Source organism: Rutilus rutilus (genome assembly GCF_951802725.1).
Source record: "Rutilus rutilus genome assembly, chromosome: 16".
Taxonomy (NCBI): domain Eukaryota; kingdom Metazoa; phylum Chordata; class Actinopteri; order Cypriniformes; family Leuciscidae; genus Rutilus; species Rutilus rutilus.
The window spans coordinates 4866709-4884622 of record NC_140224.1 but is presented as its reverse complement, the minus strand read 5'-3'; the positions used below and the strand labels follow the sequence as shown (position 1 = coordinate 4884622).

The window sequence follows — 17914 nt, the reverse complement described above, 5'->3', positions numbered from 1 at the left end:
CAAACTCTGCTATTGTTGGGAGACATTGTTCAGCTAACCTTGAGTTTCTCATGGTTAAATGTAGACCGTTTTATCTACCGCGGGAGTTCACTTCCACTATTATAACTGCAGCCTATATTCCCCCGGATGCTGATGCCAAGTTTGCTATGAAAGAACTTCACGCAGCCATCAGTAAACAACAGACCGCTCACCCGGAAGCTGCGTTTATTGTTGCGGGTGATTTTAATCATTCAAACTTAAAGTCAGTGCTACCGAAATTTCACCAGCATGTTTCCTGTCACACCAGAGGAAACAAAACCTTAGACCATGTTTACACAAACATGGCTGAAGCTTACGTCGCGACACCCCTCCCCCACTTGGGACAGTCAGATCACCTTTCTTTGTTCCTCACCCCCAAATATGCACCTCTGATCAATCGCGTGAAGCCATCAGTGAAGACCATCAAGGTGTGGCCTGCGGGGGCAGATTTCTCACTCCAGGAAAGGTTTCTACACACAGACTGGAGTATGTTTGCTTCTCAAGCCACCAGTGGCTCTCACACGGACATTGACTGCTACACCTCCTCTGTACTGGATTATATTAATACCACCATTGACAGTGTTACAACCCAGAAGCAGATCACCACATACCCAAATCAGAAGCCATGGATGAACAGGGAAGTGCGACTCCTATTGAAGACACGCAATACTGCCTTCAGATCAGGAGATGCACAAGCCTATAGCACATCCAGAGCAAATCTGAAAAGGGGCATCAAAGAGGCCAAGCACTGCTACAAGCTTAAGATAGAGGGACACTTTTCCAACGCTGACCCTCGACGCATGTGGCAGGGCATTCAGGCCATCAGTGACTACAAACCCTCTCACTCCACCCCCGCAGCCACTGATGTCAACTTCCTGAACGAGCTAAATGACTTCTATGCTCGCTTTGAAAGAGACAACAGAGAAACTGCCACCAAGCTCAAATCCTCAGCTGACCACCCACCGATCACACTCTCCTCCACAGATGTCTGCAATGCACTGAGCAGGATCAGCGCGCACAAGGCTGCTGGACCAGACAACATCCCTGGACGCGTACTCAGGGCATGTGCGGAGCAGCTCGCTGGGGTTTTTACAGACATTTTCAACCTGTCTCTTGCCCAAGCAGCTGTACCAACATGCTTTAAATGCACTTCCATTGTGCCAGTGCCAAAACACTCCAGCCCGAAGTGCCTTAATGACTACCGCCCTGTAGCACTCACACCCATCGTAATGAAGTGCTTTGAGCGGCTGGTCCTGGCACACCTAAAAGACTCTCTACCATCCACATTGGACTCACACCAGTTTGCCTACCGTAGCAATAGGAGCACAGAGGATGCAGTCTCCATGGCACTGCACTCTGTGCTCACACATCTGGACAATAAGAACACTTATGCACGCATGCTGTTTGTTGACTTCAGCTCAGCATTCAACACTGTCATCCCAACTAAGTTAATAGCCAAACTTGGAGACCTGGGCTTCAACACCTCCATGTGCAACTGGATTTTGGACTTCTTGACCAACAGACCCCAGAATGTTCGATCAGGCTCCAACTGCTCCACATCCATCACACTCAACACTGGTGTACCACAGGGCTGTGTGCTAAGCCCGTTCCTCTACTCCCTCTTCACCTCCGACTGCAAGCCTGTGTACGGATCTAATTCCATCGTCAAGTTTGCGGACGACACTACGGTGATTGGTCTCATCAGCAACAACGATGAGACTGCCTATAGGGAGGAGATCAAGCACCTGGCCACATGGTGCACCGAAAATAACCAGCTCCTCAACACCACCAAAACGAAGGAGCTCATCGTGGACTTCAGGAAAGTGTCAAGAGGCACACACGACACCATCCACATCAATGGAATGGCTGTTGAGCGTGTCTCCAGTTTCAAGTTCCTGGGGACCCACATCTCGGCGGACATGACCTGGACAACCAACACCTCCAGCCTGGTCAAGAAGGCTCACCAGCGCCTTTTCTTCCTGAGGACACTGAGGAAGAATCAGCTTTCCTCCACTATCCTGGTGAACTTCTATCGCTGTGCAATAGAAAGCATCCTGACCAACTGTGCTACAGTGTGGTATGGGAGCTGTTCTGTTGCAGAGCGCAAGGCACTGCAGCGGGTGGTGAAAACCGCCCAGCGCATCACTGGGACTCCACTACCTGCCATCGAGCACATCCAGAGGAAACGCTGTCTGCATCGAGCTCGCAGCATCCTTAAGGACTCCTCTCACCCAGCCCACAGACTGTTTTCTCTCCTGCCCTCCGGCAGGCGTTTCAGGTGCCTCCGGACCAGGACCAGCAGACTAAAGAACAGTTTTTTCCCCAGAGCTGTCTCTTTATTAAACTCTAACCCTCATTGATCCCACTCCCCTCATATACTGATTGACTCTCCTCTCCCTCCTCACACCTGCCTCCATTTTGTTATTTGCAATACTATAATGTTCATTTGCACTGCTGACTGTTATTACAGTAACAACTGTTTACATATGCATCTTGCACTACTACCTTGACTGGAATATGCTCAATTTGCACTGCCGACTGTTTATTTACAGTACCGACTGTTTATATATACATTGCAATATCGTACCTTAACTGTAATATGCAATTACTTTCCACTGCACTTTCACTCGGATAGCTTCTGTCCAAACTTTATTTGCACTACTTTAAATCCATTGTTATACTGCTCATTAGCCTAACTTATACATATATCTATTTGTTAAATTCTGTTTATAGTAATAGCCATCTGTATATTATGCTCACATTCTGTTTATAGTAACAGCCATCTGTATATATATTCATAGTACATATCTATCTGTAAAATTCTGTTTATAGTAACAGCCATCTGTATATTATATTCAGTACATATCTATCTGTAAACATTCTGTTTATAGTAATAGCCATCTGTATATTATTATATTCAGTACATATCTAGCTGTAAACTCTGTTCACAGTAATAGTTATCTGTATATTATATTCATAGGACAATCTATCTGTAAATTTTTGTTTATAATAGTATTCAACTCTATATTTATTCAGTACATATCCATGTTCTGCACTTATGGAACCACTGTATATCCTGCACTTGCTGCTATTGCACTTCTGGTTAGACCTAAACTGCATTTCGTTGCCTTGTACCTGTACTTGTGTAATGACAATAAAGTTGAATCTAATCTAATCTAATCTAATCTAATCTAATCTAATCTAATCTAATCTAATAAAATAGAAAACTGTTATTTAAAATTGTAATAATATTTCACAAAATTACTCTGTTTACTGTATATTTGGTCAAATAAATGAAGTCTTGGTGAGCAGAAGAGACTTTCAAAAACATATTCTTTCAGACCCCAGACTCTTGAACAGTGGTGTTAGCACTTTTGACTCTGTGGTATTTGCACAGGAAGTAGATCTGTGTGAAAGAATGTTGTTAGTGCAATTGTCAATATATTTGCAAGAAGCAAAAAGAGAAAAGTATGTTGTCTGAAAAAAAGAAAGAATAAATCATAAATCAACAAATCATAAACTATAAACAGTAGACTGCCGTTATAGATTCCCTCAAACTAGAGCACTGTTTTGAGAGCTCTTTTTACAGTCATTAGACTTGACATGAACGATCACTGAATCACCTGGACAGACGGTGCAGTGTGTAGAGAATCAGAGGAAAAGAAAACGTATTTGCTCTTGTCATAATCCAGAGACGCTGAACTGACCAACTCAAAAACTGCAGCCTTGAGTCCAGTCTAAGAGAGACAAAGATCATGACAATAAGACATGATCAAAAAGTTATGACTATATATGGTCTGTTCTGTGATATGAATTTGCTTTAAAAGTCAGATACCTGCTCAATCCATCCAGAGCTCACATTGCCAAATATATTATAGAGTTTCCTTTCATTCTTTGTGAGAGTGACATCACAGCTGAACAAGGCACACACCGCCACAGAGCAGTTCTAACACACACACACACAGAGAGAGAGAGAGAGAGATTAATTAATGTATGTTTAACATATACAACAGATAAATCAAATAAATTGTGGAAAACAAATGAGGTAAAACAAAACTAAATTTAAAAAGTGTCCTCACCACCAAACGATGATTTTTAATAATGTCCAACAACGCAAAATTGGTGAAAACAGGCTTCGTCATGTTCACGCTGTCACAGCCAGGTATCTTTAAAAAGAAAGTGACATTTCTTGGTGACATTTTAAAACAACTTTCTAAAAAATTATGGGTGAAGGATGGGATGCCGTTTTTCTTCCCTACATCATACAGAAATTATTTAATTAAATTAATCAGTATACCTGTATGACTTGTGAGGTAAGAAATAAATTCACACACTTGCAAATTTGAATTAGTCCAGATGTCAGTATCACCAAGTTTCACTGGTACTCTGATGAAAACTCTTAAAGTTAATTCTCTGAATTCATTTTGAACCTGAAAGAGAGAAAAAAAATTAAGGAAGAGTCATGGTCAGGGTGGGCATTTTAACATTTTCTTCTGTTGATAAAATAAATACTGTTAAAATCTGTCATTCAGCCTTTTTGAAACATTAGATTTTAGTGTACTACAAAACCTTTTTATTATCTACTTTAAGATAGAGAATTTGAACTGAAACCTTTATTATCTGCTGGACCGGTTTCATAAGATTCCTTTTCCCTGATGTAAAATTAATGTGGATGGTGGAATTTTCATGCCTTTTATTTAAAATGAAGAAAGAAAATGACAATATTACAGTATAGCATTTTTTTTTATTATTATTATTTCTATACAGAAACGTGGAGCAGAGCACTAACCTTATCAAGGCAATATAGATGGCATATTTGACATCAATGGTTTTCTGTTTGTTAAACTCACTGTCGATTGAGTGTTTGTCATTCCCACTGTGAGAGATGGAGGTTTTATTTATTAGTAGCATTTATCTGTTCCTGATGAAATGATCATATGAGAATCCTCCTATAGAGCTCATAGTAAAAGTGTTTTACGCTTTGAGTTCAACAACTTCTAGCACACAAAGATCATGTCATACCTCGTGACCGCAGCAGTAAACGTCACATTTTGGCCCAGTGAACTTTCTTTATTAATACTGTATGTAATCTCAAACACAACCTAGAATTTGAATGAAAAAGCCAGAATAAGAAAACATTTTGGACTAATTAAAGTTGTTGTAATTCATATGTCACCGTAACATAACGTAACCCATGAAAGTCGCTCTGGAAAATAGTGTTTAACTACTTGGAGTTTAGTCAAGTCAGTAAATGAATGTATATATAAATACGAGTAGAGCTGGACAAATAATAGTATTTTAATCGTGATCATGATTTCTGCTTCTCTTGATAAAGTAAGTATAATTGTTGTGATATTGGCCCATTGGTTTTTTTCCAGATTTTTTGGGGGGACATTTCCATTATCTTGTATCAGTAAAAAGCCTCCAAGAACTTTCATACTTGGGGTTGCCAGATGTCAAGAGTTTAAATCCCTCAATCAGAGCTTTCCTCTTAAATCTATAAATTATCCAGCATGTGTTTTACTTAATCTTCCCAACTTGAAATCCATGCGCTGATGATCTGAAAATACAGGCAAACATGTTTGTTGGAGTTCAGCGATCTCCATTGTGATATTCTGCTGGAATTAATGAATGAAGTATCATACTGCCCATCTGTGACTAAATCTGTGAGAAAAACTTCTCAGAGACTAATTATAATAAATCCAAGCATGACTATAAAATAAACCCCGTCAATGACTCGAGGTTCTCTTGATTTGTGCTTACATGAAAGTGCAATAATTCTCATGAAATGTAAACAGAAATTTCTCAAATGAGAACAATGGTGATTAATATTTTTTTAGCAAAATAATGATTATCAGTTTAAAGCTACACTGTGTAGGATTTACTCCCATCTAGCGGTGAAATTGTATATGACTACCAACTGAATATTACTTTCTAGCCCCTCCCATTCCGAGGGCGTTTTAACTCCTACGGTGGCCGTATAATTTCAAATATGCCGGCAGTCGCGAGTAATCTCCCTCTCGCATTCGTCACGGTGCCACTGAGTGTAAAAATGCGAAAGGCGAAGCTTGCATTTCCAGGTATGTCCCTCTTTGTCTAATGTATTTTCAAGATGGATGCACAACATGGCTTCTGCCATTCGAGCGACTCGCTCGTATGTATTCTAAATGGCAGATTATACACTTACGAGAATACTTAATTAGTTGTTTGAAATGATTACTCATTAATGAGAATGTATAATTTTGAAAGAACAAAGTGTTTTTTGCTAAAAATCAACTTAAAATATTACAGTGTAGCTTTAACCATTAACATGCATTCCTCCACATGAGCAAACATCCGTGTCAGGGGTGTGATTATTGACCTGAGTGTTTCCCTTGAGGATGGGTTTACTGATCTGGCAGGAGGTTTCTCCCAGTGTAACTCCTCGCTCAGCATCCAGAGACACACACTCCACTCTGCCCTGCTCATACAGAACATTTATCATACATATATTATATATATATTATCATCTCAACATACATACATATAAAAAACATGCATCTTTCTAACATTACATTCGTTACATGGTTTGAAAATATTTGTTAAATAAACGTTAACACTCCATATTTTTAATGTGGCTTTGTAATTTTAAGTTTTATTTAAAAATGTATTGCATCTTCAGTGTTTTATAGCTATTTTGCTTTAGAAATAGCATTTTTATCATTATTACCTATTATCAGTTTCAGCATATGTGTTTACCTGTTTAGACGTGAATCTCCTGTAGGAAAGTCCAAAGGGGTATTTGAGGGTGAAGAGAGTGTTGTATGAGTTTTCTCCTCTGTTCTCTGCAAACACTGTCACATTGAGCTCCTGCATTATCCCAACCTCTATGTTTGTAGATCTGGATCAAAGAGATAAATGTAAATACTTTCATAAGCATCAAGATGGTGCAGAATTATTAATTATTAACTTCACTTCAGAAACAGAGCAAATGGTTTGCTCACCCAGAGAAATTGAAATCCATTCGGAGGTCATCAACACATACATTATCAGTTCCACAGTTTATCTCAAAATCCAGCTGTAAAACAAAGTGAATGCACAGAAAAATTCATGAATTGTACATGTGATAAAGTTCAGGTAATTTCTGCTCTTAACACAGATGAACTCTTACATTGTGGTCTGTGGTGGTCTTTATCGTTGGCAGCAGTACTGGTCTCAAATTGTCCATACTTTTTAATGCAAGACCCTCAAATGTGAATGTTATCTGATTGGCCAATGGATTAAGAGCATCTTCTGAACAAGCCTTATGGAAACAAGAATCAACAAGTGATGTTAATAACAAAACACTTTACGATTAAACTTGGGTCACTCTTGTTATGCATTTGATTCTTGTAATGTCCCCATCATATTTCTTGAAATGTTGAATGTAAAATTCAACTCAACATTTGTAGTTTTTATCAGTTAAGTAGACAATATATAGATTAATGGTTCTTTATTTCCATCATAAATTGGATCGGTTAATAAATGGATAAATTCCATCTTTATTTCGTTACATACTGTTTAACATTCTGTTATTTGTCTTGCTGCTGTGTAAATAATCAAGTTATAATTTATAGTTTGTGGTGTTTAAATGTTTTTATTCGGAATTCCAGCAGAAGAAATTTTTTTTAATGCAAACACATAATAGTTACATTATAACATTATACATTAAATATACATTAATCAGATTCACTGAAAATCTACTCATAAATGCGAAACAAAAATGACATTTGATGCTTACTTCTATAACAAAAGGATGACTTTTGCATGCTTCCTGCAACCCAACCTCCATCACATCACCGAGGAGACGTTTTTTTCCAGAGAAGTACGCACGATATTTCTGTCGCTTGGAATCCAGCATTATGGTGTAATTAATATTTGCAGTCAAACCTAGAAAACATGTTTGATCATAAAAGCCCAAAAATATGTGTACTTGTGATGTAAGAACACAAAAATTATGTAATTATATTATGAATAAACCTGGTATGCGATGTTTGTATTTTCTCATGGTGAAGCACACAGTCAGGTCGTTTTTCAGTGGATTTGAACAGTCTGATTGGTCACCGGTTGGTATTTTGGTTGGGCTGTAAGTTACTTTGGTTTCCAATCGCATGATGGGTCTGGACCTGAAACAGCCAAATATAACACATATGAATGATTATGGCTGAAACACTGTATTTGTATATATTTTAGTTCTTTATAAAAGACCTGAGAAGCAGAACTGCTCCCTTGGACCCAACAGCAATGTCAGGAAGGTTGTCTCGAGTCTGGTCTAGAGAAGACTGACTCAATGAAATCCCAAAGAACCGCAAACCTGGTCGCACAGATGATCCAGCAATCCTCTGTTTCATTCAAGAAGGAATTAAACATCTAACAAAAATATTGAGAGTCTATGAAGTGAGTCAAAGAAAACTAATGCAAGAAAGGTGAACCACGAGGCTGAATAAATGATGACAAGAGTTCATTTTTATGTGAACTATCACTTTAAGCTGCCACCAACCCTCATCTTTTTCACCTGTGAGTATTTTGAAATGATCCCTCCATCTCTCCCATTAAAGATGTAGATGCTGCCCTGTCCATCCTCCTCTAAAGGAGCTCCAACCAGCACATCCATGAAACCATCACCATTCAGATCTGCTGGACTGGCCAGAGAAGAGCCAAACCGACCCCTCTGACCTGCCATGCCCACCAGTGTATCCGAAAAAATTAAGTTTGCCTATGGAGATATAACAGAGAGAGGAGAAACAGGGTTCAACACATACAAATGTACATTTGCTCAATCTTACTTGATGAACTCTTAAAAAAAAAAAAAAAAATCATCTCCAAAAAAACACTGACCTGACGCGTGAAGATGTAAACAAACACTAAGCCCTCCCGGTCAGACTCTATGTACGTTGGTGCCGATACCAAAAGTAGGTCTGTAATGGAGTCACTGTTCAAATCCACCACACACACCTCAGCTCCAAAATATGAGCCAATCTGAGGCTGAAAAAAGAGAAGTTTGAACTTTAAAATGATCTGTACTCCCTGCTGATTGTATGTTTCGAGCCTTCTTGTTGTAACTTCATTACATCAACAATTGGTTCTATATGTATATGTATAGGGGCTTTCGCACCGGATAGTTCTAGGTACCAGCCACCAGGGTGATTCCCCGAGAACGAATGGCTCCCCTAGGAACATTTTCCTGGTTACATTCTCACCGCCAGTAGGAACTCTAAAGTGACGTAAGCCGTGCTTGTTGTTGTGACTTTTATTCTGATGGCGCTGAGAACGCCAGAGCCTTAGCAAACAAACAAACAGTGCTCGCATTCTCCATGTTCATTAGTTTACGATCTGTCTAACAGTCTTGTCTAATACGATATTAGATAGAACTGTTATGCATTAAAAGTAGAGTGTAATGAAAAGTTATTAGCCTATGCTGTGCGGTTGATGTCCAGTGATGCTAGCTGAGCAGAAATACATAATCATGCTTCGCTTGGTCCCCTCAAAGTTGTGTTGGATTTTCTCCTCAGCGTAAAGGTTAAGAGGTCCATCTATCACTGGTTTCTATGTTCGTAGAGTTAGTTTGTAAAGTAGATATATAATCTGTGTGTTTACACAGGCTTTTTTTTATTATTATTATAGCGGGTGCCGGTGTTTCACGTGCTTCCAGCCAATCAGCGTACACTAACGTCATGGATAGTTCCTATAGTGCTGGTTTGCTATGAAAAGGTTCCTCCGGTGCGAAAGCCCCTTATATGTAATGCTGAGACATCAGGCTACAACGCTCACTGCTACCACTACCAAATGTACTATCCCTAAAGATCCTGGAAGTTGTAGCAAAATATTTGCATATTAAAGGTGCAGTCTGTAAGAATGACAGCTAGTGATTGCAATGGGTACTGCAGTCCAAATTCATAATATCGGAGATCGTTGTTTCCCCCGTCCCCTCCTCCTAAGACTCACGCAGATTGCCAGTTTGAGGATACACAACAGGAACAAGCGCAAATGACAGATTTACAGACACTGTAAGTTGATTAGTTGATTTATCCACGTTTTAATATGCTCTCGTTCATAGAAATTTTTAGATGCATACCGAGGCTTTTTAGGTTGGATAGAATCTGCAATCTCTGACCCAGTTTGTTTGTTGGCTTCCAAGGCTGCAATACGCTGTGTTTCCTGCCAACTGGCATCCTGGGGTGTCGAAATACTATTGGGTGAACTGGCAGTGGGCGGGATCACACAGACCAAAACAAAAACAGACATTCCAACACGGAACGCACATTTCAAAGTAAAATGACTCGCTGTAGAAGTGTTTTTCAAATAAACGAGTATGTGAAGTCAGCATGTTTCCTAAATATCTGCAAATTATTGTATTTGTATGCTTTGTTTGTAAAATTACATACAGCACCTTTAAATATTAGTTTTGATTCTTCAAAAAAATTAAAAAGGCTACAACAAAAGTTTAATTAAGTTGTGCCAGTCACTTTTCAATTAACGAGTTTGCTTTTGCTCTAGCAGTGAACTGGTTGGTGTAGTCCTCCAGCTAATATGGTGTTAATTTGGCTTTTACTGTAAATTGACAAAATGCATTTTCCAGTAATTATACTGGATCTGTTGTTTTATCTTTTTACCATTAAGATACAATTTATTCTGTTGCAGGAACACAGCTTTCACATTATATGTATATATGGAAATGTACCAAATCCTTTACATTAAACTCTTAAGACCAAGTGAATGGTCATGGTCAAGGTCAAGCTTTATTAAGATCCCCTTTGGGCAATTTGGTTGCAGCACAGGCAAACAGACAACAAACTGACACATACAGTACATCATGGTAATAAATAGCAACACATATTACAAATTACAAAAAATACAAAGAGTACCTAAAATATAAAAAATATAAAAGACCTTAATAAATACCTTTAAGACTTATTTAATAGTCTGATTGCACTAATCTTTGGTATAGTCTGTAGCGACGGCCTGAGGGCAACATAGAGAACTCTGGGAATAAGAAGTGTTCACTGTCTAAAAGCACAGAATGGGCTCGACTCAAGACATTTCTGTTAAACAGAGCTGTCAAACTTCTTTGCTCTTTACCTATAATCTTCCCACTGTTATTGACTAATTTATTTAGTGCATTTTTGTATTTCACACTAAGATTTCCAAACCAGCAGCTAATGGAAAAGGACAACACTGGCTCTATATAAGACTTGTAAAACAATTCCATCAGTGTTTTGTCTATATTAAATTATCTTAATTTTCTAAGACAGAAAAGACACTGCTGTCCCTTTTTACACAGGGCCTCTGTGTTCAAATCAAACTGCAATCTTTTATCAATAATTGTCCCTAGATATTTATAACTGTCCACACATTCCACCTTATTGTACTTAACAAATGTGTCTTGGGAAGGATGTGTTTGTATTTTGAAGTCAATACTCATGTCTTTTGTCTTGGATACATTAATCTGCAAACAGGCATCATCACACCACTTCACGAAATCATCAACCACTGGACCATGGCACGTTTCATCTTCTTCGTCCTGGCCACATTCCACCCATTGGCCCTTACCAATCATGGCCTCCTAATAATCCCCTTCCATTGAATTGGCTCTATCACTCTCTCTCCTCTCCACCTATATCCGGTGTGTGGTGAGCGCACTGGCGCCGTTGTACTGTGGCTGCCGTCGCATCATCCAAGTGGATGCTACACACTGGTGGTGGTTGAGGAGAGATCCCCTGACATGATTGTAAAGCGCTTTGGGTGTACAGTAGTACATATGAAAGCGCTATATAAATGCCTCAATCTATTCATTCTATTCTAAAAGACTCACAATAACTGTGTCGTCTGCAAATTTTAAGAAGTACCTATTTTTATGTTTGCTTAGACAATCATTTGTATATAAGATATACAATACAGGATACAAAACACATCCCTGAGGAGAACCTGTGGATGTTGTCAAGGGGGCTCAAAGACTACCGTTTACTCTCACTCTCTGAGTTCGTTCAGTTAAAAAATCTAAGACCCAACCTACCAAGTTAAGATCCAGACTAAAATTAGTAATTAATTTATCTGCTAAAATATGGGGATGTAGAGAATTAAAAGCAGATGAGAAGTCAATAAATAGGAGCTTAGCATGAGTTTTACTACCCTCCAGGTGCTGTAATACCATGTTTAGTAGAGTTGCTGTTGCATCTTCAACACCTCGCTTTGTTCTATATGCAAACTGAAGAGGGTCTAACAAATCCTTTGTTTTGTCTAATAATTCATCTTTTACAAATTTCTCAAAACATTTCATTATAAGGGATGTTAATGCTATTGCCCTAAGGTCATTAAATGTTACAGCATGTGTGGTTTTCGGCACTGGCACTATAGTAGCTTCCTTCCAAAGTTTTGGAACTCTCTGGAGGGCAATTGATCTTTGAAAGATGTTACAAAACACTGGCGCCAATTGTTCTGCACAGACCTTAATTAAACGCCCTCCGATTTTATCAGGACCAGGGCTTTTTCTCACATTACAACCCTTGAAGACTTTCATTACAGACAATTCATCAAAAAAGTTATAAGCACAACCATAACTCATTTTAGATTTCATAGACTCTGTCGCTGGACCAAAATCAGGCACATCAAATCGTAAATAAAACTTAAGTCCTCTGCCAGCTGACTACTAGAGTCATACTCAGGTAATTGAGTTTTCTTGATCTCATACCCTTTAGTTCCAGTTATAAGCGTCATCCCCTTCCAAAGAGACCCCAAGTTGTTCATACTCAACTCTTTCTCAAGCTTTATTTTATAATTTTACTTTGCTTTCCTCACTTCTCCTTTTGCAGTTCAACTTTTTTTTACCAGATTACCCTCATGAAATGCTCTACATCTCTCGTTCATGAGTGCTTTGAGGGAATTTGTAAACCATGGCTTATTGTTTGGGAATATTTTAACAGTCTTGCGGGGGATAAGCATCTCTTCACAAAAGGAGATATAGTTACTAGTGACATCTGTAAGTTCATCTATACTTGAGCAAGAGTCATAAAAAACATCCCAGTCCGTACACTCCAGACATCCCTGCAAAGATACAGTAGACTCCTCAGACCACAGGCTGATGTTCTTAAAGGTGAACTAAGTAACTTTTTTACCTTAACTGAACAGCTTCGGAGTCATTGGAATGGTTATATTACTTATTTCGGGTTGAATGGTGGTTGTTTCGCACCCCCCTGGTGCCCGTGAGCGGAAAATTCGCACTTGCAACTTTGAGACGGCGGGCCGCCGGCCGCCGGCCGCCGCGGCAGGAAGTCTCGTGTGATATCAGGTCTCGCGATGTAAACAACTGCTTTACGGCCAAAAGAAATCTGCTCAAATACTGTCATTATTGCGCTCCCTCACGCTGTCCGAACCCGAAGGAAGAAGACGTTTTAAAGAATATCCCATCTGCTTTGATGTTGTTGATCTACTAGCTTCTGGTGTCTGAGAATCACCAAAGAGTTTTTACAACAGTGTTGTCAAATATCTATTCCGAAGCTGTGGGGGGAGCTCTAGAGAGAAACCTGCGAGCAAAAAGCGAGAATACAGCGAAGAAATCCCGAAGCTACTGAGTGCTGCTTTAATCTGTGGCCGTACTCGTCTTAAAACAGTTTTATAAACAGGGACAAGTAAGACAGTATTATGATCCGCCGACCCCACTGGAGGCTGAACAACAGACTTATATGCATCCTTAATTGATCCGTAACAGAGGTCAAGAGTTGTATTATGACGTGTGGGGCAAGACACATATTGATAAAAATTCCGCAAACACTGCTTCATGGAACACTTATTAAAATCGCCCAGAATCAGGTTTGGAGCATCTAGAGTAATAGCTTGCAGTCTATGCACAACACTCCCAAGGGTCTCTACTACATTTGCTTCATTTGCTCTCGGATGTATGTAGGGGCATGTATTGTGGTCTGAGTGATACAGAGAGCAGTTCGAGGTCTTTAGTGCACACGCTCTCTCTCACAGTAACAGATCTGCACCATTCTTGGTTTATATACAGACAAACGCCTCCTTGTTTTTTACCCGTAACTAAAGGACAACGATCCGTACGAAAAGGAGTGCCAAAACCGTCGATAATTATCCGTAAAGAGTTATCAGGGTCGCTACTTTTTAGCCACGATTCAGTAAAAGCCATAATACAAGCATCTTTATAAGCATGTTGGAAACGTACCGTTGCTTGCAGTTCATCCGTTGCTTGGTATACCATTATTTGAACAATGGTTGAAAAAATATGCAATTATTTCTTTAGTTTCACTATTTGTCCAATTTGATAACATTTTTTGTTTTAGTTTTAGTAGGCATAATGGTAAACTGCAATTTCATCATCTTTGTTTCAACTTTACAAATGGTCCAAAGCACTATTACAGTGTGCTTTTGCGCCAAGTATATTTTGCGCAAATTTCCCAGGAAGTGACAATTTTGTTCTCTTGAACATATGGGATGGAAACGCAGTTTTATTTGAAAATGTTTTAAGTGACATTCCAATGTTGTGCATAAGTTAATTTAGCAATTTTAGCAAATGATATTGGTTTTATGTATGGTTTTGACACAAAAAAAATTAAGTTAACAACCTTGGGAGAGTCCAGTAGCAGTTTATATTGATTGGATCTGAGTTGTGATACAAAGACTTGTCCTTTATGCTTGTATCTCGGAGCTCCTAGAATAGCAAAGCTGGTGCTTGACGTTGCAATAGCCATCGAATAACCTTCAGACAAAATGCAATAGTTCAATAATATGTATTTGCTGAATAGAATAAAATGTCTGTAAATTCACATATCTATCTGTTTGAGTGTTTTAAAAAAAAGCCTCACCTAGATAGCTTTCATGCTCACTGCCTGTTAGAAAGGAGTAGTCTGGCGAATATTCCTGATATCCACCTTTCCACTGGAAAGCTCCCACGGCACTCAGTAACACACTACCCTAAACAAAGCAAAGCAAAGCAAAACTGTCCTGGATTTGGATACACAGAGAACATCTCAAGAAACCCCATACCCCTCTCTTTATTTAATGATGAACAATTTGTGAGCATAAGAAAAAAAAAAGGGTTACAATGTTGACTTTGGGGTCATATATATAATCATCCTATGATCATTCACATGGTCTGTAGAGGTTAATGTTAAAGAGCAATTTTGCATATTTATTTACGGATGGTGTGAAAGCTGAGCTGAATCCATCCTGTGCAAACTCCATTCTGGAGGAATCACCTGAAGTCTGGGTTCCTGCGACAAATCAACAGAAGTTACTAAAATTTATCATATGATTCAAAGTCATTTAAAGCTTTTAGGAAATATCTACTCAGTTATTACACAAAAAAAATAAAAATAAAAATAATAATAATAATAATAATAATTATATATATATATATATATATATATGTAGCAGAAATACAAATTCATTCTTAATTTTCTACCTTCAATGGCAATAATGTTTTCTTCCAGCTTTTGAAGAATATTATTCAGTGCATTAAAGTCTGTCACTTTGAACACATGATTAACATCTGGATCAGAAGCAACTGTATTCAACTCATTTCTTGCACTGTAATCATCAAAAGCCCCGCCAACCTAGGGACAAAAATATTGTTTCCTTTAAAAAGAAATTATGCAACAAAGCATATTTAGAGTAATAATACAGACATGGATACAGACACACACACACAGACACACACACACACACACACACATCCCAAAGCATTTATTAGTTCTAAGCTATAAGTAAATTAATGCAGCACAGAAATGGCCACATAAAATTCGCAACAACTTTCAGGTTTAAACCTATAACCTTTTGCAACATTTAAGAATTTGACTAGACAAAATGAAACATTTGAGGATCCATAAAAACATTTGAGGATGTAAGAGATTTAAACGACACAATATGCAAAGAAAAAGCATACCCCGATCGCGTATCGTATTATTTTCTTTGCCTCTGCCTGTGATGCTGCATCGTTCAATGAGTCCCTGTCATGTGACACTCCATCAGTAATAACAAGCAAGATTTTATTTGCTGATGGCCTTGACCCTCCACTTGGAGTAAATAGCTCATTCCTGGTATTTGAACAGAAATTTAGAAGAGATCAAGTAACCCACATAAATACCCTAAAGCGGTATCGCAATACATTAATAACTACTCATAACTTCAACTAACAACATCATAGCAACACAGCATAGTATTGTGGTTTACTTTTTTCTTTTTGTTTCCCCAGAAAATGTAAAAGATAATAAAAAATAAAATAAAAAAAACACATCTCCTGATGTGTTACATTTTAACTTCTAAACTGCACATATAAGCATTGTCAGTTTTATGAAATGGGCCACCCTAAATACAATGATTCAGATTTATATAGTAACAAACAAGTCTTACACAAGTTTTTTGATGGCTGCTGCAGTGTAAGTGGCACCTCCAGATTGTGGTATATTTTCCACCTTAGATTCCCATGCGCTGTCTTTGAGTCCGTTGAAATTGTAGTGAATAGTACAACTGCTGGAGTACTGTGCTAAGGCAAACTGTAAACCAACAAGTCTTATTATTGTATTACTTGTTGTATTATTTTAATTTAATACTGTGAAGCTGCGTTGATACAATCTGTATTGTGAAAAGCGCTATACAAAAATACTTGACTATTATGTGCTCTATAACGGCATTCAGCTATATATATATATATATATATATATATATATATATATATATAACACACACATATATATAATTTATTTATTTATTTATTTGGAAAAAGATAATTACACATGAAAAGACAAATGCAGGTCTTTCCCTTTTTTAAAAACACTGGCTGCAGTTAGTATCAAAAATCCCTCAAGTGATATGTAAGGCTATTCCTACCTGTCCATCCTGATTAGTAAAACGCTTAATCATGTTTATCACAAAATTCTTCATCGTTTTAAAATCAGAAGTCCCCACACTCCCAGATCCATCTAACAGAAATGCAATGTCAAACTGACCAGGACAATCTGTAAATGAAGAAAAGCGTGAATATATAGGCCAGTTAAAACTGCAGTTACATCAAAAGAGAAGAGACCTCTTTGACTGGGGGGAAAAAAAACTTTCGGTGATAATCATATTTACCTCTCAGAGAGCTCGGTATTGGTGGTTTAAACGCACTGTTTTCACTGATGAAGCACATGCCATTGAAGGTGGTAACTGATACACATTTCTTTGGAATGGTTGGGCCACAAATCTGAATGAGAAGGAATTTAAACATGGATTTTTACCTTATTTTAAAGGAATACCAAATCAAAATTTAATTATAGACCACAATACCAATCACTTTTAATTGCTCTTGTCAAAATCTGTTTAGTTGTTGAGACAGGATAATAAATAAAACATACATGCCTCAAAAAATAAATCAAATAAATTAAATCAAACAAAATTCACTAATTATATATATATATATATATATATATACACAGAAAACAATGTTGTTTTTCTTTAATATTGATCATTAAACAAGTCGTTATCTACTCACATTGGCCCTCATTTATCAAAAGTGCGTACACCAAATTTCCAGCGTACACCCAAAACCACGGTGACTTTGAGATTTATCAATATGGACGTTGGCGTACGGCACGCTCAAATCCTACGCCAGCTCAGGAGGTGGTGTACGCACGTTTCGAGTGCGGGAATGCGCAGAAAAACAATTTCTAAAACCACACAACGCACTGACAAACTAAAAGATATGATATATTATGACCCACTGTAAAAAAAAAAAACAACATAGTAATTATAAACTTCAGTGTTTATTTTTGTGCAACATGGACTTCAATGTTTAATTTGTGTGACTTTACCAAAGCATTTGAATTGTAGGCATATGTATTCCTTAAGTTGCAAGCCTGTGCGCTTTACCTGACGTTTCAAGCCTTGT

General features: G+C 38.1%; 1 protein-coding gene across 1 annotated transcript in view; it reads right to left on the bottom strand.

Annotated features, from left to right (window-relative positions):
- The window catches only part of LOC311306186 (integrin alpha-X-like), a 49593-nt gene that overhangs the window by 9476 nt on the left and 22203 nt on the right, over positions 1-17914 (bottom strand). Inside the window, exons 5-28 of the mRNA XM_084434450.1 lie at positions 17119-17230; positions 16876-17003; positions 16399-16541; positions 15932-16082; positions 15452-15602; positions 15187-15260; positions 14853-14961; positions 14613-14746; positions 8875-9021; positions 8552-8752; positions 8245-8378; positions 8017-8162; positions 7778-7926; positions 7169-7300; positions 7002-7075; positions 6757-6898; positions 6380-6478; positions 5041-5120; positions 4808-4894; positions 4630-4708; positions 4353-4448; positions 4098-4184; positions 3854-3964; positions 3642-3755 (exon numbers count right to left, since the gene is read on the bottom strand). Of these exons, the coding sequence (XP_084290576.1) occupies positions 3642-3755; positions 3854-3964; positions 4098-4184; positions 4353-4448; positions 4630-4708; positions 4808-4894; positions 5041-5120; positions 6380-6478; positions 6757-6898; positions 7002-7075; positions 7169-7300; positions 7778-7926; positions 8017-8162; positions 8245-8378; positions 8552-8752; positions 8875-9021; positions 14613-14746; positions 14853-14961; positions 15187-15260; positions 15452-15602; positions 15932-16082; positions 16399-16541; positions 16876-17003; positions 17119-17230 (2880 nt within the window). The remainder of the gene's footprint in view (positions 1-3641; positions 3756-3853; positions 3965-4097; positions 4185-4352; positions 4449-4629; positions 4709-4807; positions 4895-5040; positions 5121-6379; positions 6479-6756; positions 6899-7001; positions 7076-7168; positions 7301-7777; positions 7927-8016; positions 8163-8244; positions 8379-8551; positions 8753-8874; positions 9022-14612; positions 14747-14852; positions 14962-15186; positions 15261-15451; positions 15603-15931; positions 16083-16398; positions 16542-16875; positions 17004-17118; positions 17231-17914) is intronic.